The 14,492-nt window shown below is 44.1% G+C and overlaps 1 protein-coding gene across 2 annotated transcripts in view; it reads right to left on the bottom strand.

Annotated features, from left to right (window-relative positions):
* Nucleotides 1-1,026: 1,026 nt before the first annotated feature.
* Nucleotides 1,027-14,492, bottom strand: part of LOC106533085 (PR domain zinc finger protein 10) — a gene marked incomplete in the record, with an annotated part of 16,648 nt that continues 3,182 nt past the window's right edge. The window contains 23 exon segments of one of the 2 annotated variants that reach the window (XM_014029296.1): nucleotides 1,027-1,383; nucleotides 2,450-2,547; nucleotides 2,622-2,796; nucleotides 5,595-5,732; nucleotides 6,150-6,320; nucleotides 6,396-6,539; nucleotides 6,607-6,807; nucleotides 6,896-7,006; nucleotides 8,363-8,542; nucleotides 8,612-8,767; nucleotides 8,856-9,200; nucleotides 9,311-9,334; nucleotides 9,460-9,726; nucleotides 10,736-10,856; nucleotides 10,948-11,065; nucleotides 11,148-11,220; nucleotides 11,509-11,709; nucleotides 12,995-13,236; nucleotides 13,320-13,494; nucleotides 13,567-13,671; nucleotides 13,756-13,815; nucleotides 13,892-14,053; nucleotides 14,159-14,268. In XM_014029296.1, the coding sequence (XP_013884750.1) occupies nucleotides 1,195-1,383; nucleotides 2,450-2,547; nucleotides 2,622-2,796; nucleotides 5,595-5,732; nucleotides 6,150-6,320; nucleotides 6,396-6,539; nucleotides 6,607-6,807; nucleotides 6,896-7,006; nucleotides 8,363-8,542; nucleotides 8,612-8,767; nucleotides 8,856-9,200; nucleotides 9,311-9,334; nucleotides 9,460-9,726; nucleotides 10,736-10,856; nucleotides 10,948-11,065; nucleotides 11,148-11,220; nucleotides 11,509-11,709; nucleotides 12,995-13,236; nucleotides 13,320-13,494; nucleotides 13,567-13,671; nucleotides 13,756-13,815; nucleotides 13,892-14,053; nucleotides 14,159-14,230 (3,528 nt within the window). 2 annotated transcript variants of the gene reach the window in all.

Here is a 14,492-nt window from a genome sequence, read left to right as displayed (position 1 = left end):
AACAGCTTCTGAGCTCAGAATGGACCTGCGACAGGTTTTAATAATGGAGACGTTACTGCACTCTAATTCATCTGCAGGTGACGCACAGATATATATTTTTTATTTTGGCAAGGCAGTGCATGCTGTTTATCGTTCTGAGCTGCTGCTCCTCCACAAAAGAGCAGAAACCGCTGGATGAAAGTCAGCAGACGTGCGCAGTCAGGTCAGTTTTTTCACAATCAGATTAAGTGTTTACATAAACGCTGTTCGGATTATCAATCAGCATACACCACCTCTCTCATTTCGATTACAAATTCATTCGGATCGAGCTGAATCGAGTCAGAATAATCCGAGCGGGGTGTTTACATGATGCATTTTTATTCTGAATGGCCGTTTAATCCGATTACTTATGTCCATGTAAACGTAGCTACCGACTTGCACAGATATAACTTTTTTCATCTGAGTGTTACTTCCTAAATTGAAGTCCAACCATTTTAAGAACCATGTCATCCATATGAAGCTTAAAAAGAGGGTAGTCTCCATGGCATCTGAAAAAAAAAATAAATAAATAAATAAATAAAAAACAAAAAAGGACTGGACTAAGTCGTTAATAACAGGTGTGGCGGTTTCACCGGCTGTTTGCTAGTTGTTGCTGCTGAGAGCCTGCGGGAGGTGGGGGAGGTGTGCTCTGTGATGAGGAAGCTCAGTGTGGAGACACAGCCCAGAGGAGGAGCTGATCCCAAAAGGCGGTTCTAGTCCCAACCTGTGGTTTCTGCTCCCCTGCCTGCTGCCTCAGGACACTACAGGATTTCTCAAACATGCATGAATGAGTCAAAGCAAGACTCTGGGCATGTTTTTGATGAGAGGATAACATTATAACATGATATAAAACTCAAAAAAGTTGATTTTACACGATATTGCCTCTTTAATAATAAAACTTCGTCCAGATTCTCCAGCTCTGTGTTCCAGTGCTTTACTTTAAAAGTAGTGTTAAGTTTAGTTTTTATTTTTATATTCCATTTAAAATAAAAACCTAATTTTTTAAAATTCATTCTGTCCATTTGTTTTATTTTCCAGACAAAGGTCTGGCGGTTCATTCCATTCTCTCAAACACATAAAACTGTGCCGGAACCATTCGGTACGATCCAGTCGAGTGGACCGTTTTCTTCATTTGTACAAACCCCGCCCCCTGGAGGAGGAGGAGGAGGGGCCAGTTCAGGGCTTGGTGATGTGGACCTCGCTGGTGCCACTGCTGTTGGTGGTGGCGGTGATGATGTACTGCGTGGTGGCCGACTGACTGGTGGGTTGTTGGTCCAGATGGTCGTTCTGGTTCTGGGCTGTGGTCTGAGGGGTCGTCTGCTTGGCCTCCAGATCGGTCTGACCCTCGGAGATAACGTAGTGCGTCTGACGGGCAGGAGAAGACGACGTAAAAATACGAAAACAGGATTTTAGACGTAAAGATGAGCAGATTTACCAGTCTGCAAAAAAACTCTTGAAATTATGGAACAATTTTTAAAAGTTAGTTTTAAAGTTCTTTTAGGGCACAGTTCGGCTAGCCCACTAACAGCAGAACTAGCTTCTTATTTAGCGTATTAGCTTTTTTGCTAACTTTCGAAATCATTAGCAGACCGATTACCTTCCTCTAAACAAAACATCTATTTTATGTTTCTCACAAATAAAATAAAAACTGTCCCCTCTTACAAGCAGTGTTAGCACGTAGCATTGTTAGCAGCTAAACTTCAAACTAAGAGTGTCAAAAATACATAAAATAGCATTTAAATTCTGTAAATTAAATTGACTACATTTAAAATATAGTAGTGATAAATACCTTTTGAAGTTAGTCAAACAATAAAAAAGCAAATACTATCACTAAAAAATACAAATCTTGATCAAAGAAATGCTTTTATTCTGAAAGGGGTGAACTGGAAGTTAGCGCTCCAACTCTTGTTAAATTGTCTGTTTTTGCCACAGTTGATCACTTTCAAATTAAACCAATAGAGAACAGGTTTGTGACAGCCCCACCAGTCTTCAACTGAAAGGAGATGAAGACACTAAGTCGTCTTAGCGGTTAGCATTAGCTTCTAATAATTTTAGCGGATTACTGGTTAGGGAAGCTAACTTTTTTGTTAGCTGCGCCCACTACTGGAAACCACAGATACCATGCTCTCTTTAATATACAGAAATAACAATGCGCCATTTTTGTTGGTACACAGTTTGAAAGCCAGCCTCTCTGATGGTATGGGGGTGCATTAGTGCCTCTGAATCTTACGTGCCAGAAAAGCCTACGATGTGATTGTGAATTGTTGCTGCTGCACATCACAGAGATCTCTCTTTATTCAACTTTACCTTGTTTTGTTTTATTCATTATTATCGACTCTTCTGAGCACAGAGATGTTTACAGGCTGAAGGGATTCATCATTTTGTTCCTCTAAGATCCACAGAAACAGAAACCCGGAGGACCTGGACTCACCGTTTTGACCTGGTTGCTGTTGACTCCGGACACAGGAGTGCTGGCCTCGGCGATGACGTACTGGGCGTGAGGTAGAGCCATCATCTGGATCTCAGAAGCTGGAAGAGGAAGAGGTTCAGGTTTTATCCTCACACAGCTCAGAGGAGCGGGTCCAGATAAGAACGAGACTCACGGTAGCCCCGGTAGTTCCAGTTCCCAGGTATGTAGGCGTGCTGCACGGCCCCCGGCTGCTGGCCGCTGTTCGCCTGCAGGGCGTGGCTCTGGGCTAAAGTGACGGGGGTCAGCTGGGCCGGGCTCAGGTCCTGGCTGGGCTGCTGGGAGGTGGGGCTCAGAGGCTGACTGGTACCCTGAGAGAGAGAGAAAAAAACGGATAATTTAGATTAAAACTGAGATACAGAGCACGTAATAATGACCAGGGAAGTCCACTGGATAAATAATAATAATAAATTAATAAACTATTTAAGAAACTTGGCATGATACACATGATTTTACACATTTTGTCACATAACTGGCCTACTTTCTTTTGGATTTGGCTCAGCCAAAGTAAAACAGGAAGTGACATCAAAGGGGAACTCATTAATAAAATAAACTCTCTGGTCTTTGTTTATTAAAACAAAATTATTTAAACTTTAACTCTTCATCATCTGTGTTTAATAGTAACTCAAAATAATCTAAAGAAACATCAGATTCTTCTGTACGTTCTGTGTTTTCAGCTGTTGCTCTGTTTACATGCAGACATTCCCCTTTGACATCACTTCCTGTTTCTTCACAGGCAAATATCTCAACAACCGTTCATCTCAGGGGTGTGAAATTTGTTTTACAATATGTTATCAATGGTATTTTTTCAAAAATGCATTCCTGTTTATTACAAAGCATTACTGTTACAGGCACTTTAAGTATAAAGATGTTTTCTATGAGTTTTTGTATTTGAAGGATTAGCATGTCACAGCTGCGCGGTGCGTACAACCTGTGCAGGAACAGTCGGAGGGTTTATGCAGAAGTGCCAGCTGTGGGTCGGGCTGTGATCATGAGTCTGCCTGACACCTGCAAAAAACATTTTGGCTCCGATCTCATCTGGGTCAACAAAATCAGCCTAAAAATAAAATHAGAATTTTGTATTTGTGCCACATCTGGCCCAAACCTGTGCACCACCATCCGTTCTGACAGGTTGTGAAAAAAAATAAACGAGCCCACGGCCCTTTTACAGGTCCGGGCCAAATGCTCAGCTATATTTGGCTCAGAGCTTTAACTTTTCCTGTCAGGGTTGACAAATAATTACGCAGAGTTTGTCTTTATTGTTGCTTTCCAAAAAGCAGCTGGAGTTTGTTGCTGCTCTGAGAGATGACAGGTTGCTTTGGAGAAAATGCAGCCAAACGAGCAAATGTGTCATTTTCCTCGTTTTCCCCCTCAAAATAAGGTTCGCTGTTAAAGGGATCCCTGATTAGTTGTAACATTAAACTTTATTTGATAAACATTTTAACTGTAAAATAAAGACTGTAAAAATACTGTAGGCTGTTTAGTTTTGTAAATGTTTTAAAATATATTTTAACACGGACGRAGCCATTTTATTTACACACAAAGCATTCTGGGTAAATGATGACGTGGATAGGTCCTCGGTGCGARGCTGCTAGTGAGCTATATCCACCCTGAAGGTTAATCTTGGACAATATCTGATGATCGACTCTTTTAAATGAAACCAGAGAGCGTTGACAGAGAGGAGAAGGTACAAATGACTCAGTCTGTAACTGAAAATATGGATGGAGGACAACAGAGCTGCTTCATGGAAGAAGAACCTCAGCTTGGCCTGTTAGCTTTAGCGCCAACGCTATATTGCCTTATATGTATTAGCTCGGCGCTAGCGCGACAAACAAGCTAAACTGAGGTCCTCCATCTATATTTTCAGTTACAGCTGAGTCATTTTTGTGTTCCCCTCTCTGTCATGTGGATGGAGGACCTCAGTGATGAGAGGAGAATGTGTAGTGCTGAGCTAATAAACATATACTGTATATGGTGATAGCATCAGGGCTAATGCTAAAGCTAACAGGCTAAGCTGAGGTTCTTCTTCCATGAAGCAGCTCTGTTGTCCTCCATCCATATTTTCAGCTCCAGGCTGAGTCATTTCTACCTTCTCCTCTCTGTCAACGCTCTCTGGTTTCATTTAAAAGAGTCGATCATCAGATATTGTCCAAGATTAACCTTCAGGGTGGATATAGCTCGATAGCAGGCGGTTAGCCTATCCACGTCATCATTTACCCAGAATGCTCTGGGTGTAAATAAAATGGCTCCGTCCGTGTAATATATTTTTTAACTTTTAGTTTAAAAATGAGAAAAACTAAACAGCCTACAGTATTTTTAGTCTTTATTTTACAGTTAAAATACATTTATTAAATAAAGTCTAATGTTACAACTAATCGGGGATCCCTTTAAATCGTTTTCTTTACTCACCATCTCTCACGAAAAAAGACTTTGTTTACAGCGTAAGTTTCTGACCCGCTGTTCCAAACTCCAGAGTAGATATTATTTACATGTTTAGTTTTTTTCATGGTAATTTATAAAGCAGATGGATTTACTGTGATCATCATTCCTAATAAATGATTTAAATTAAACAATCACAGGTGAAAACTTCATTAATTAATTGTTGCTTGATGATGAGAGGATGCAGGTAAAGCTTGATGCATAATTAAACTTTGTTAAAATAAAAAAAAGTCTAATCATGCTTTAGCTAATTAAACTTATGGACCAAATCTGTTTTCTATGAGACGGGAAAACACATGATTACCAGCAGGAACGTCCATCTTTTTCCTCAGAAAATGGTCTGCAAATTCAAATAGATATTGATTCAGAAAATTAATGTCTCATATATTTATGCTCACAAGCAGCTACTGATGAACTGAAAAATATAAAAAAAAGAAAAGAAAAGAGCTTAATCGTGACTGCAGTTTGTTTTATTGTATTTTTTTAATTTCCAAAAGACTTTAGTTACATCTGATGACAGTCAGTCATCAGTCATCAGTCACTGACACACCGTGTGGCGAAACTGAACGTGTGCGCCCGACATTCAGGATGCGTAGAATGCAAGATGACGACCCGCCCCGGCCCCCCCACCTACAAAACGAATCCGGCGCCGCTGGGAGTGTGGGTTCACCTGTGTGGCAGCCTGAGCAGAACCTGAGGGCTCAGACACCTGGATGTGTTGGACCTGGATGGAGTGCTGGCTGTAGCCGTGAGGGTCGTGCAGCTGACTCACATCCACCGTCGGAGGCTGGGGATGCTGGGAGGAGGCCTGAAGGACAGAAAAAATAAAAATTAAACTAAAAATAACTTCCTGTTTATGTTTGTTTTGTATTTTGGTCATGTTGAAACCGGCTGGGATCAGAAAACTCTGACTTATTAACGTCTGACTCATCAAAACTCGACTTATCAAACTGAATTCAGCTGTTTTCTGAAGTTAATATAAGAAAACCTGAATTTTCTGTGAAAATACTGCGGACACTGCTTAAAAAGTTGAAATTGAAATGAAAAAGCAAAGGCTAGCTATAAGTAGCAATGCTAGCTAATGGCTAAATGTTATGTTTTAACTCTTGTTAAAAGCAGCAAAAAGTTAGCTAAAGCGTGCTGAAAGCTAAAATAAATAAAAACAGTAGGTAAAATTTAAAAATGTAAAAATAAAAACGTTGATTAAAGTTCCTTTTTAAATTACCGGAGTGACCTGGACCACCTGCAGCTGGATGTGCTGCGGCTGGGACAGGCCTCCCCCAGCCTGGGACACGGGGATGTACTGGATCCTCTGGTAGTCCCCCTGCGTGGTCCTGTAGTCTGTGGTCAGGGTCTGAGAGAGTTCTGTCATGGCCTGGGTCAGCAGGTCCGTGGTCTGTGAGGAACAACACGGTTCAGATTAAAATCCGATGCAGACTGTAATCTGATGCTTTGATCGTTTCGTCCTCACCACCACAGCCTCGGCCGTGGCGCCGTCCGCGCCGATGACGGCAGGAGCAGAGCTGATGACGGCGGCGGTCAGCGGCGTCTGGACGGTGTTGGCGAGCTGAGCGAACTCTGGGTGCTTCTTCCTGATGTGCTGCACCATCTTCGTCTGACAGGAACGGACGTTTTACCTCAAGCAACAGGAAGTTCAGCGATCGGCTGCGTGAGCGGCTTACCTTGCTGCTGTACTGTTTGGCGCAGTGCGGGCAGCAGACCGGCGCCGTGGCGATGGTGCCGGTCAGCTGGGTGTGCGTGCTCAGCATGGGGTCCGGCTCTCCGGGAGCAGCGGGACGCAGCTTCCGGATGCTGGGGGGCAACTCTGCTCCGGGGTGGTTCTTCAGGATGTGAGCTTTTCTTTTACTGGCGCTTTTATACACCTGCAGAGACACGAGTTCTTTAATAAACGAGTTTTATTCTGAAAGAACTGAAAACAGGAAGTACCGCCAGAACCAGAGGAAAACGGACCTTATCGCAGTACTGACAGAAGTAGTCCCGGTTCGGTTTGATGATGGGAAGAGTCAGCTCTGGAACGTCGTCGATACGCATCTCAGGATGACGTTTGGACAAATGATTCACCTGAAAACAGAAAAATCAGCTAAAAAAACTGCTAAAAGGACCAGAGTTTAAAACTGAGAGCTGAACGACAGCTGAAGTTTGTTGAAGCTGAAACTGAGTTAGTAAAAATTAAAAAGCAGAACACTAACAGCTAAAGGGGTAAAATACTAACTAAAAGTATCGAAGGGCTAGCTAGAAGTAGCAGAAGGCTAGATAAAGGCTAGCAATAGTATGACAGAAGCTAAAAGCTAAGTCACAAATGGCTACCTAAATGCTGCAAGAAGCCAAAGACAAGCCAAACGTAGCAAGGAGCTAGCTAAATACTTCAAGTAAAAAGGTGTCTAGCAAAACGCTAAATGTAGCAAAAAGCCAGCTAAATGCCAACAGAAACTCAATGTCTAGCAAAAATCCAAAGTCTAGATAAAAGCTAAAAGTAGCAGAATGGTAGCTAAATGCTCAAAGTAGCCAAAAGTTCAACCAAAAGCTAAAGTCTAGCTACAAATGAAGAACTTGTTAAAATCTAAAAGTAGCTAAATGGTAGTTAAAAGCTAAAACTAGCAAAAATATAACCAAATGCTCAAAGTAATAAAATGCTAGCTAAATGCTTAAAGTAACATAGTGTCTAGCTAAAAGCTAAATGTAGAAAAAGGTTAAAGTCTAGTTAAAAGTAGCAGCATAGTAGCTTAATGTTCAAAATAGCCAAAAGTCTAGCTACGATCTAAAGTCTAACTAACTAAAGAAGAAGAATGGGACCTAAAAGTAGCAAAGTGAAACCAAAATCAAAAAGTAGCCGAACGGTTAAAACAAGCAAAAAGCCAGCTAAATGCCTACAGAAACTAAATGTCTAGCAAAAAGCAAAAGTCTAGCTAAAAGTATCAGAATGGTTGCTAAATGCTCAAAGTAGCCAAAAGTTCAACCAAAAGCTAAAGTCTAGCTACAAGTGAAGAACTTATTCGAACCTAAAAGTAGCTAAATGGTAGTTAAAAGCTAAAACTAGCAAACATAGCTAAATGCTCGAAGTAATAAAACACCAGCTAAATGCTGGAAGTAATAAAAAGGCTAAAATCTAAAAACAGCAGAACATTAGCTAAAAATTTAAAGTAGGAAGCACATAGCTAAAAGCTAAAATTGTTTCAAAGACGAGAACAGAGTTAAAACAGACTAAAACAATCAGCTGAAGCAGATTAAAAAAACTTTTAAAGGAACTGAAAAAATGTTTTTCAATGAGGAAAAAATTTGTAAATCAAATATTTTGAAAAGTACGGAAGTCACAAAAAACAAAATGGTCACAACACCGTCCACCTGAATGAGCTGAACGTTTTGATTCATGACTGAAGTGTCAAAAGGTCTGCAGAAACATGCTGACTCAGCGCTCACCAGCATCCCTCTGCGTCTGAAGCCCATCATGCACGGCCGACATTTGAAGGCGAAGCTCTCGAAGTCGGAGGTGGGGGTCTTTGTTTTGTGGGCCTTGGAGCGGTGCGTCCGGTCCGACTTCTTGGCCTCCCGGTCTGGATTGTGCATGCGCTGCATGTGCTCCCGCAGCTTATCTTTCCTCTGAATTAAACCACAAAATAAGTAAATAAATAAATAAACTCTTGCAGGTGGCTCTTCTCCGCAGCTCACCTTGAACTGTTTGCCACACGTGGAGCACAGGAAGTCCTTGCGGTCAGAGTGGCGCAGCATGTGCAGGCGCAGCTTGTCTGGGCGGCAGAAGGCCTTCTCGCAGTTCGAACACTGGAAGATCTTCTCTGAATGGAAGCAGCGGATGTGCTTCTTTACCTGACGAGAAGATCAAAGCAGAACCTTCAGAAAGACATAAAATAAAAATAAATAAAATAAAATAAAATCAGGTTCAGTCGATGCAGACCTGGAAGAAGTTGATGAACTTCCTCTTGCAGGAGGGACAGTGGAAGTAGCCGTTGATCGAGTGGACCTCTGCGTGATCCTTCAGCAGCTCCAGCCTCTCGAAGGACTCGGGACACAGGAGGCAGGAGTAGGACCGGTTCTCCGTGTGCTCCACCAGGTGGTCCTCCAGGGCCGAGTTGCTCAGGAAGCTCTTGCTGCAGATGTGGCAGGAGAAGGTGTAGGCGTCGCGCCCGTGGACCCGCAGGTGCTGCTCCAGCTTGTCCTTGTCCCGGAAGGCCTTCCCGCACAGGGTGCACTTGAACGGACGGAAGCTCTTCCTGATGAAGAGGTGCTGCAGCGCCACGTTCTGACACAGGAGACAAACACAAACAAAAAGCTAAAGCTCGGCCTTTAGACCAGGGGAAAGCTGGGAGTCTTTCTGCGCAGTTTTCCCATCATCCTCCGGGTTTCACCTACCTGCACATCCATCTGTGAGGGAAGCTCGCAGTGAGGAAGAGAGACACATGGTTTTAAAACCAGTCAACCTTTATTTATAAAACACCTTTTACACACCAACGAGATAAAACAACAACAAACTACTAGAGAATGACGTTAAGTACACTCACTCGTATTTTCTTAGCGCGCTGAACGTCCTGCGACGTCAGGGTCCACTGGCTGTTCTGGGCCGGGTCCTCCTTCAGAGGCTCGGGGAGGTCCGGGTTGGAGGGCAGCGTCGTGGACTCCAGGAGCTGCTGCTCTGCGGGCGAGACGAGCTCTGCCTCGGGTTCGGCGGCGGGGTCCTCCTCCGGCTCCAGCTCGCCGTCGTTCACTCCGTTCTCCTCTCCGTCCGTCCGCTCCTCCAGGGGCTTCTCTGTCAATCCCAACATTTCCTGCTGTAAACAAACACGAATACGTTAGCACCATCAACGCTTCGATCATTATGGAGGTGAAATAGCACGAAACTAAAAAGCACAAAAGGATGTATCAGAAAATGCTAAGCTAATGCTAAGCTAATGCTAGGCTAACGCTTCAAAGCAGCAACTTTTGTTGCAGTCTGTGAGCTGAATAGCCTTTTATTGTTTTAATATTGTCCATATTTTAGCTTTTAGCAACGCTACTGGGTAAGAATAGTGTTATTACCATCAGCCAGTACCAGATCAGGTAAGATTTTTGGAAGAGGGCGTCGACACTTTAACCCCTCCCCCTACATGCCCGCGCTTATGAATTTATGTACGTTAAAAAAAAAATCTAAATTTACAAACTGGCCAGGAACGTAGATTGTGATAACAGCTGCTGAAGCAGTCCTCTATCCAGGCTGGTATAATTTATTCTTTATGCGTCTTCAAATTTATGTTACGAAATTTAGTTCAGATTTTGTGAAAACGCAACTGCTACTACTCACCTCCTCTATCCAAGCTAGAGCATTTTATTCTGTACGTGTCTTCCTCTGGTTTCATAAAATATCTGCAGTCACCCCCATGTTGCTTACAAAATTTACGGAAGTTTACAAAATGTAAAGTTACGAATGAACGGGAAGTTTACTAAATTTACGTAAAGTTACAGACATCAAAACCTATAACCCACCTCCTCTGTCTAAGTCGGTGTAATTTATTCTTTGTCCTCCACTGGCTTAAAAAAAATAATTGAGGTCACCCGCACTCTGCTTGCAAAGTTTACAAAATTTACAAAGTGTAAAAAAAAAAAACTCAATCGAGAAAGAGTCGACAATCGTCACGATGCCCTATGGGTGTCCTGACGTATTACAATCTGAAAACTTCTAGTTAAATGCCAGGCTAGTATGAAAATTAAATACTAGTACTCGGTTTGAAAAAAATGCAGCATTCCTTAAATTATTGAGTATTTATTTACAAACTCATCTAGTAAACAACAAAGTTCAATTACAGTTGTTTTGTCTCCGTTGGCGTCGACAGGTGGATCCAGGCGTATAAACTTGGGCGGGCGTCCCGGTCTTCTTCCCGTCCCGAACCTCTTCCTGCCTCTTCCTCTGCCGCGACCTTTGGACCTGAGAACAGGAAGTGGCGGCGACCCGAGTCACGTGACTTGACAAGAAGAGGAGCGTACCTGAACCGAGACGACGGTGAAGAGTCGCTCACCTGGTCACGGAGTTCAGCTTCTCGTCGTGCATGTTGAGGTGCAGCTGCAGCTGCTCGGAGCTCACGAAGCGGCGGTTGCACTCGTAACAGGGCCAGTTCCACTCCTGCTCCTGGAGGACTGAAGGGACACGGTGGAACCTCAGGACCGGAACCAGAGTCACAGAGTTTTACCATTAAACTGTGTCACACTGAACGCTCACCTTTCCTCTCTTCCTCTGTAACGTCGTGGATCTTCTGATTCACGAACTCTGCGTACGACGCTGCGTACCACACCTACGAAACGAAATCACGTTTCATAAACACTATTTTAGTTCTAGAGCTGGACCTTTAATACTCAAAGACAAACAGCAGTGGGAGGAGCCCTGATAAGCCCCTCCCACTGCTACATCCACAAACAGAAAATTTCAGCACAAATCCAGCTTTACTCAAACATTTAAACTGAACCATCAGCTGTTTTTCCTCCACACCACTAGAGGGCGCTAAAACTGATTTCTCTACACAGTTTGCTGTAGCTCTTTAGTTCTGGGTCTACTGGATCTGGACCAAAGAACTCGGACTGACCTTCAGCTCCTGTTTGGGCTGGATGTGTTTGATGCAGGTGTAGAAGATGTCAGAGCCGTACTGGTAGGCCACCAGGTTCTGCTCCAGGTGATTCTGGGCCGGTCTGACGAACATCATCCAGTTGCAGCTCTCCTCGTCTGAAAGGTCCAGCCACATGTCGCTCGACTTGTCTTCGTCCTTCTCCGTGTCCAGCAGGCACAGCTAAAAGCATCGCAGTGTGAGACACAAACACAGACAGGACAAATCATGATTTCTGTAAAAATACAGTTTGATGCTGAAACTGTGAAAACTGTAGGGAAAGAAGCTAAACACTAGCTAAAAGCTAAATTAAGCTAAATGCAGACAAATAGCCATAAATAGCACTACACTGGTTAAAGACTAAAATATAAAAGTCACAAAAAAGTTGTAACTAGAAGCTAAAAACAGCAAAAACCTAAAAGTATCAAAAGGCTAAGTAGAAGATAAAAAGCTAGGTTAAAGTATGAAAACCAAACTAAAGTAACAAAAGGCTAACTAAAAGAAGCTAAATTCTCTGTCATAACAAAAAGTAGCAAAACAAAAAAAATGCTAACTAAAAAGGTAGACAAATGATTAGCTGAAAGTATCAAAAGGCTAGCCAGAAGTTAAATTAGCAAATGTTGGCAAAAATAAAAATGTTAACTATAAGCCTAAAGTATCAACAGGTTAGCTAAAAGTAACAAAAAATGACTAGAAGCTACACTTAATAAAGCTTGGCCAAAAGAAGCCAAGTGGCAGCTAAAAGTAGCAGAACAGTTGCTTAAAGCTAAAAGTAGCAGAACAGTTGCTTAAAGCTAATAGTAGCAGAACAGTTGCTTAAAGCTAATAGTAGCAGAACAGTTGCTTAAAGCTAATAGTAGCAGAACAGTTGCTTAAAGCTATTAGTAGCAGAACAGTTGTTTAAAGCTAATAGTAGCAGAACAGTTGCTTAAAGCTAAAAGTAGCAGAACAGTTGCGTAAAGCTAAACGTAGCAGAACAGTTGCTTAAAGCTAATAGTAGCAGAACAGTTGTTTACAGCTAAACGTAGCAGAACAGTTGCTTAAAGCTAAACGTAGCAGAACAGTTGCTTAAAGCTAAACGTAGCAGAACTGTTGCTTAAAGCTAATAGTAGCAGAACAGTTGCGTAAAGCTAATAGTAGCAGAACAGTTGCTTAAAGCTAAAAGTAGCAGAACAGTTGCTTAAAGCTAATAGTAGTAGAACAGTTGCTTAAAGCTAATAGTAGCAGAAGAGTACTTAAAGCTAATAGTAGCAGAACAGTTGCTTAAAACTAATAGTAGCAGACGTTTTTGAATAGATCAGTTTTTTATTGGAAAATATCACAAAGTAAAATGTTTTGAAACTATTTGTTATCGCCCTCCTCTTTCCTGAATGACTTCAGCAGATCTGTGAGCAGCTAAAACAACAGAAAGTTCACAGAGTGACTCAGCTGCTGACTCAGCGTTTGCTCTACCTGAGCTCAGACTCACCTTCAGGTGGAAGAAGTGCTCCTGCAGCTCGCTCTGCGGCACCAGCGGCGCCTCCACCGGACCGAACTGCGTGCGCTTCGGGATGCGCCTCTTGCAGAACACCCCGCCCAGGAAGCGGTCGATGTAGAGGATCTGAGGCAGGCTGGCCCGGGCCTTGGACAGGACGGGCCGGTTGGGGACGGGATGCAGGGGACCGTGGAGGGGGCACTCTGAGGGGTTGGCACAGTTGCACTCCTCGCACCCTGAGACGAAACGAACGGTACGAAACAAACATAACGCAGCTGAAAACACGGAGGCCGACCCGAGTGAAGAGGTTTTTACTCACAGAGGCTGTGAGGGTCGAACGCCGGAGGCTGCAGCAGGTCCCAGTCGTCTAGGTCTGAGTCTTCGTCCTCCACCTCGTCGGAGTCATCGGTGGAGTCCGTGGCGCCGAGCGGGCTGGTGGGGGGGTCCGTGATGTCCGCCATGTCTGCCAGGGAGTTGGAGGCGGACAGCGGCTCCTGCGTTCCGACAGATTCACAGAGTCAGGACGAGACGAGATCACTGTTCTCCACGGAGGAGCGCAGCCTCACCTGAGAGTCCGGCTCCAGCATGGCCGGTGGAGCGTCCGCCACGTTACTGAGAACGTGCAGGTTGGCGGCGTTCATGTTCTGACCTCCGGGCAGCAGCACCGTCACCTGCAAATCACAGCACAGTGGATTTTATTTTGACGGGGCGTCCGCAGAGATGGATACGACGTGGCAGCGGCGGGTGAAGCCCACCTGTTGAGTGGTGCCGTCCTGCTGGATGTAGGCCACCTGCGGCTGGTCGGCGAACACGGTCTGAAAGAACCGGGACTCGTCTCAGACCAGAAACAAGGAACTTCAGCTGCGAGTCTCGGAGCGAGTTCTGTCTCACCTGAGCGCCGTCCGCAGGGTGGATGTAGACCAGCGTGTGCTCCGCAGACTCCACGGAGGTGTAGGAGCTCCCGTCCGCCGTGTAGACCACCTGCTGCTCCGCCCGGTCCGCCCGCTCCCCGCCGTACACGATCTGGGCCACGGCTCCGCCCTCGAAATGCACCTGAAGGGTTCAAAACATCAGCTAAACTTCCACGTGGCCGCAGCCGAAGGTCTACTTATGATTCCAGTTTAGGGGGTGGGGAACAGCCGGGTCAGGACTCGGTACCTGAGTGGGGTTGCTCGAGTCATTGTTGACGGTCTGACTCCAGACGGCCGACGCTTCCTGCTTGTTTTCCATGGCAACGCAGCAGCAGGCCCGACCCAGTCACTTCTCTCCTGAGACGAGCCGAAACATAAAACACGTTATTTATTTCTCTGCTTATTTGTGTTGACTTTTACCTCCTGTTCTGCTAACTGCAGCCATTAGCAACTTGTGCTACATTTAGCTTTAAGCTACTGTTTTGTTGCTAACTTTAGCATGAGCAACTTGTGCTACATTTAGCTTTAAGCTACTGTTTTGCTAACTTTAGCATGAGCAACTTGTGCTACATTTAGCTTTA

This window comes from Austrofundulus limnaeus, unplaced genomic scaffold (genome assembly GCF_001266775.1).
Source record: "Austrofundulus limnaeus strain Quisiro unplaced genomic scaffold, Austrofundulus_limnaeus-1.0 Scaffold881, whole genome shotgun sequence".
Lineage (NCBI taxonomy): Eukaryota > Metazoa > Chordata > Actinopteri > Cyprinodontiformes > Rivulidae > Austrofundulus > Austrofundulus limnaeus.
This window is presented reverse-complemented; position numbering and strand designations above follow the sequence as displayed.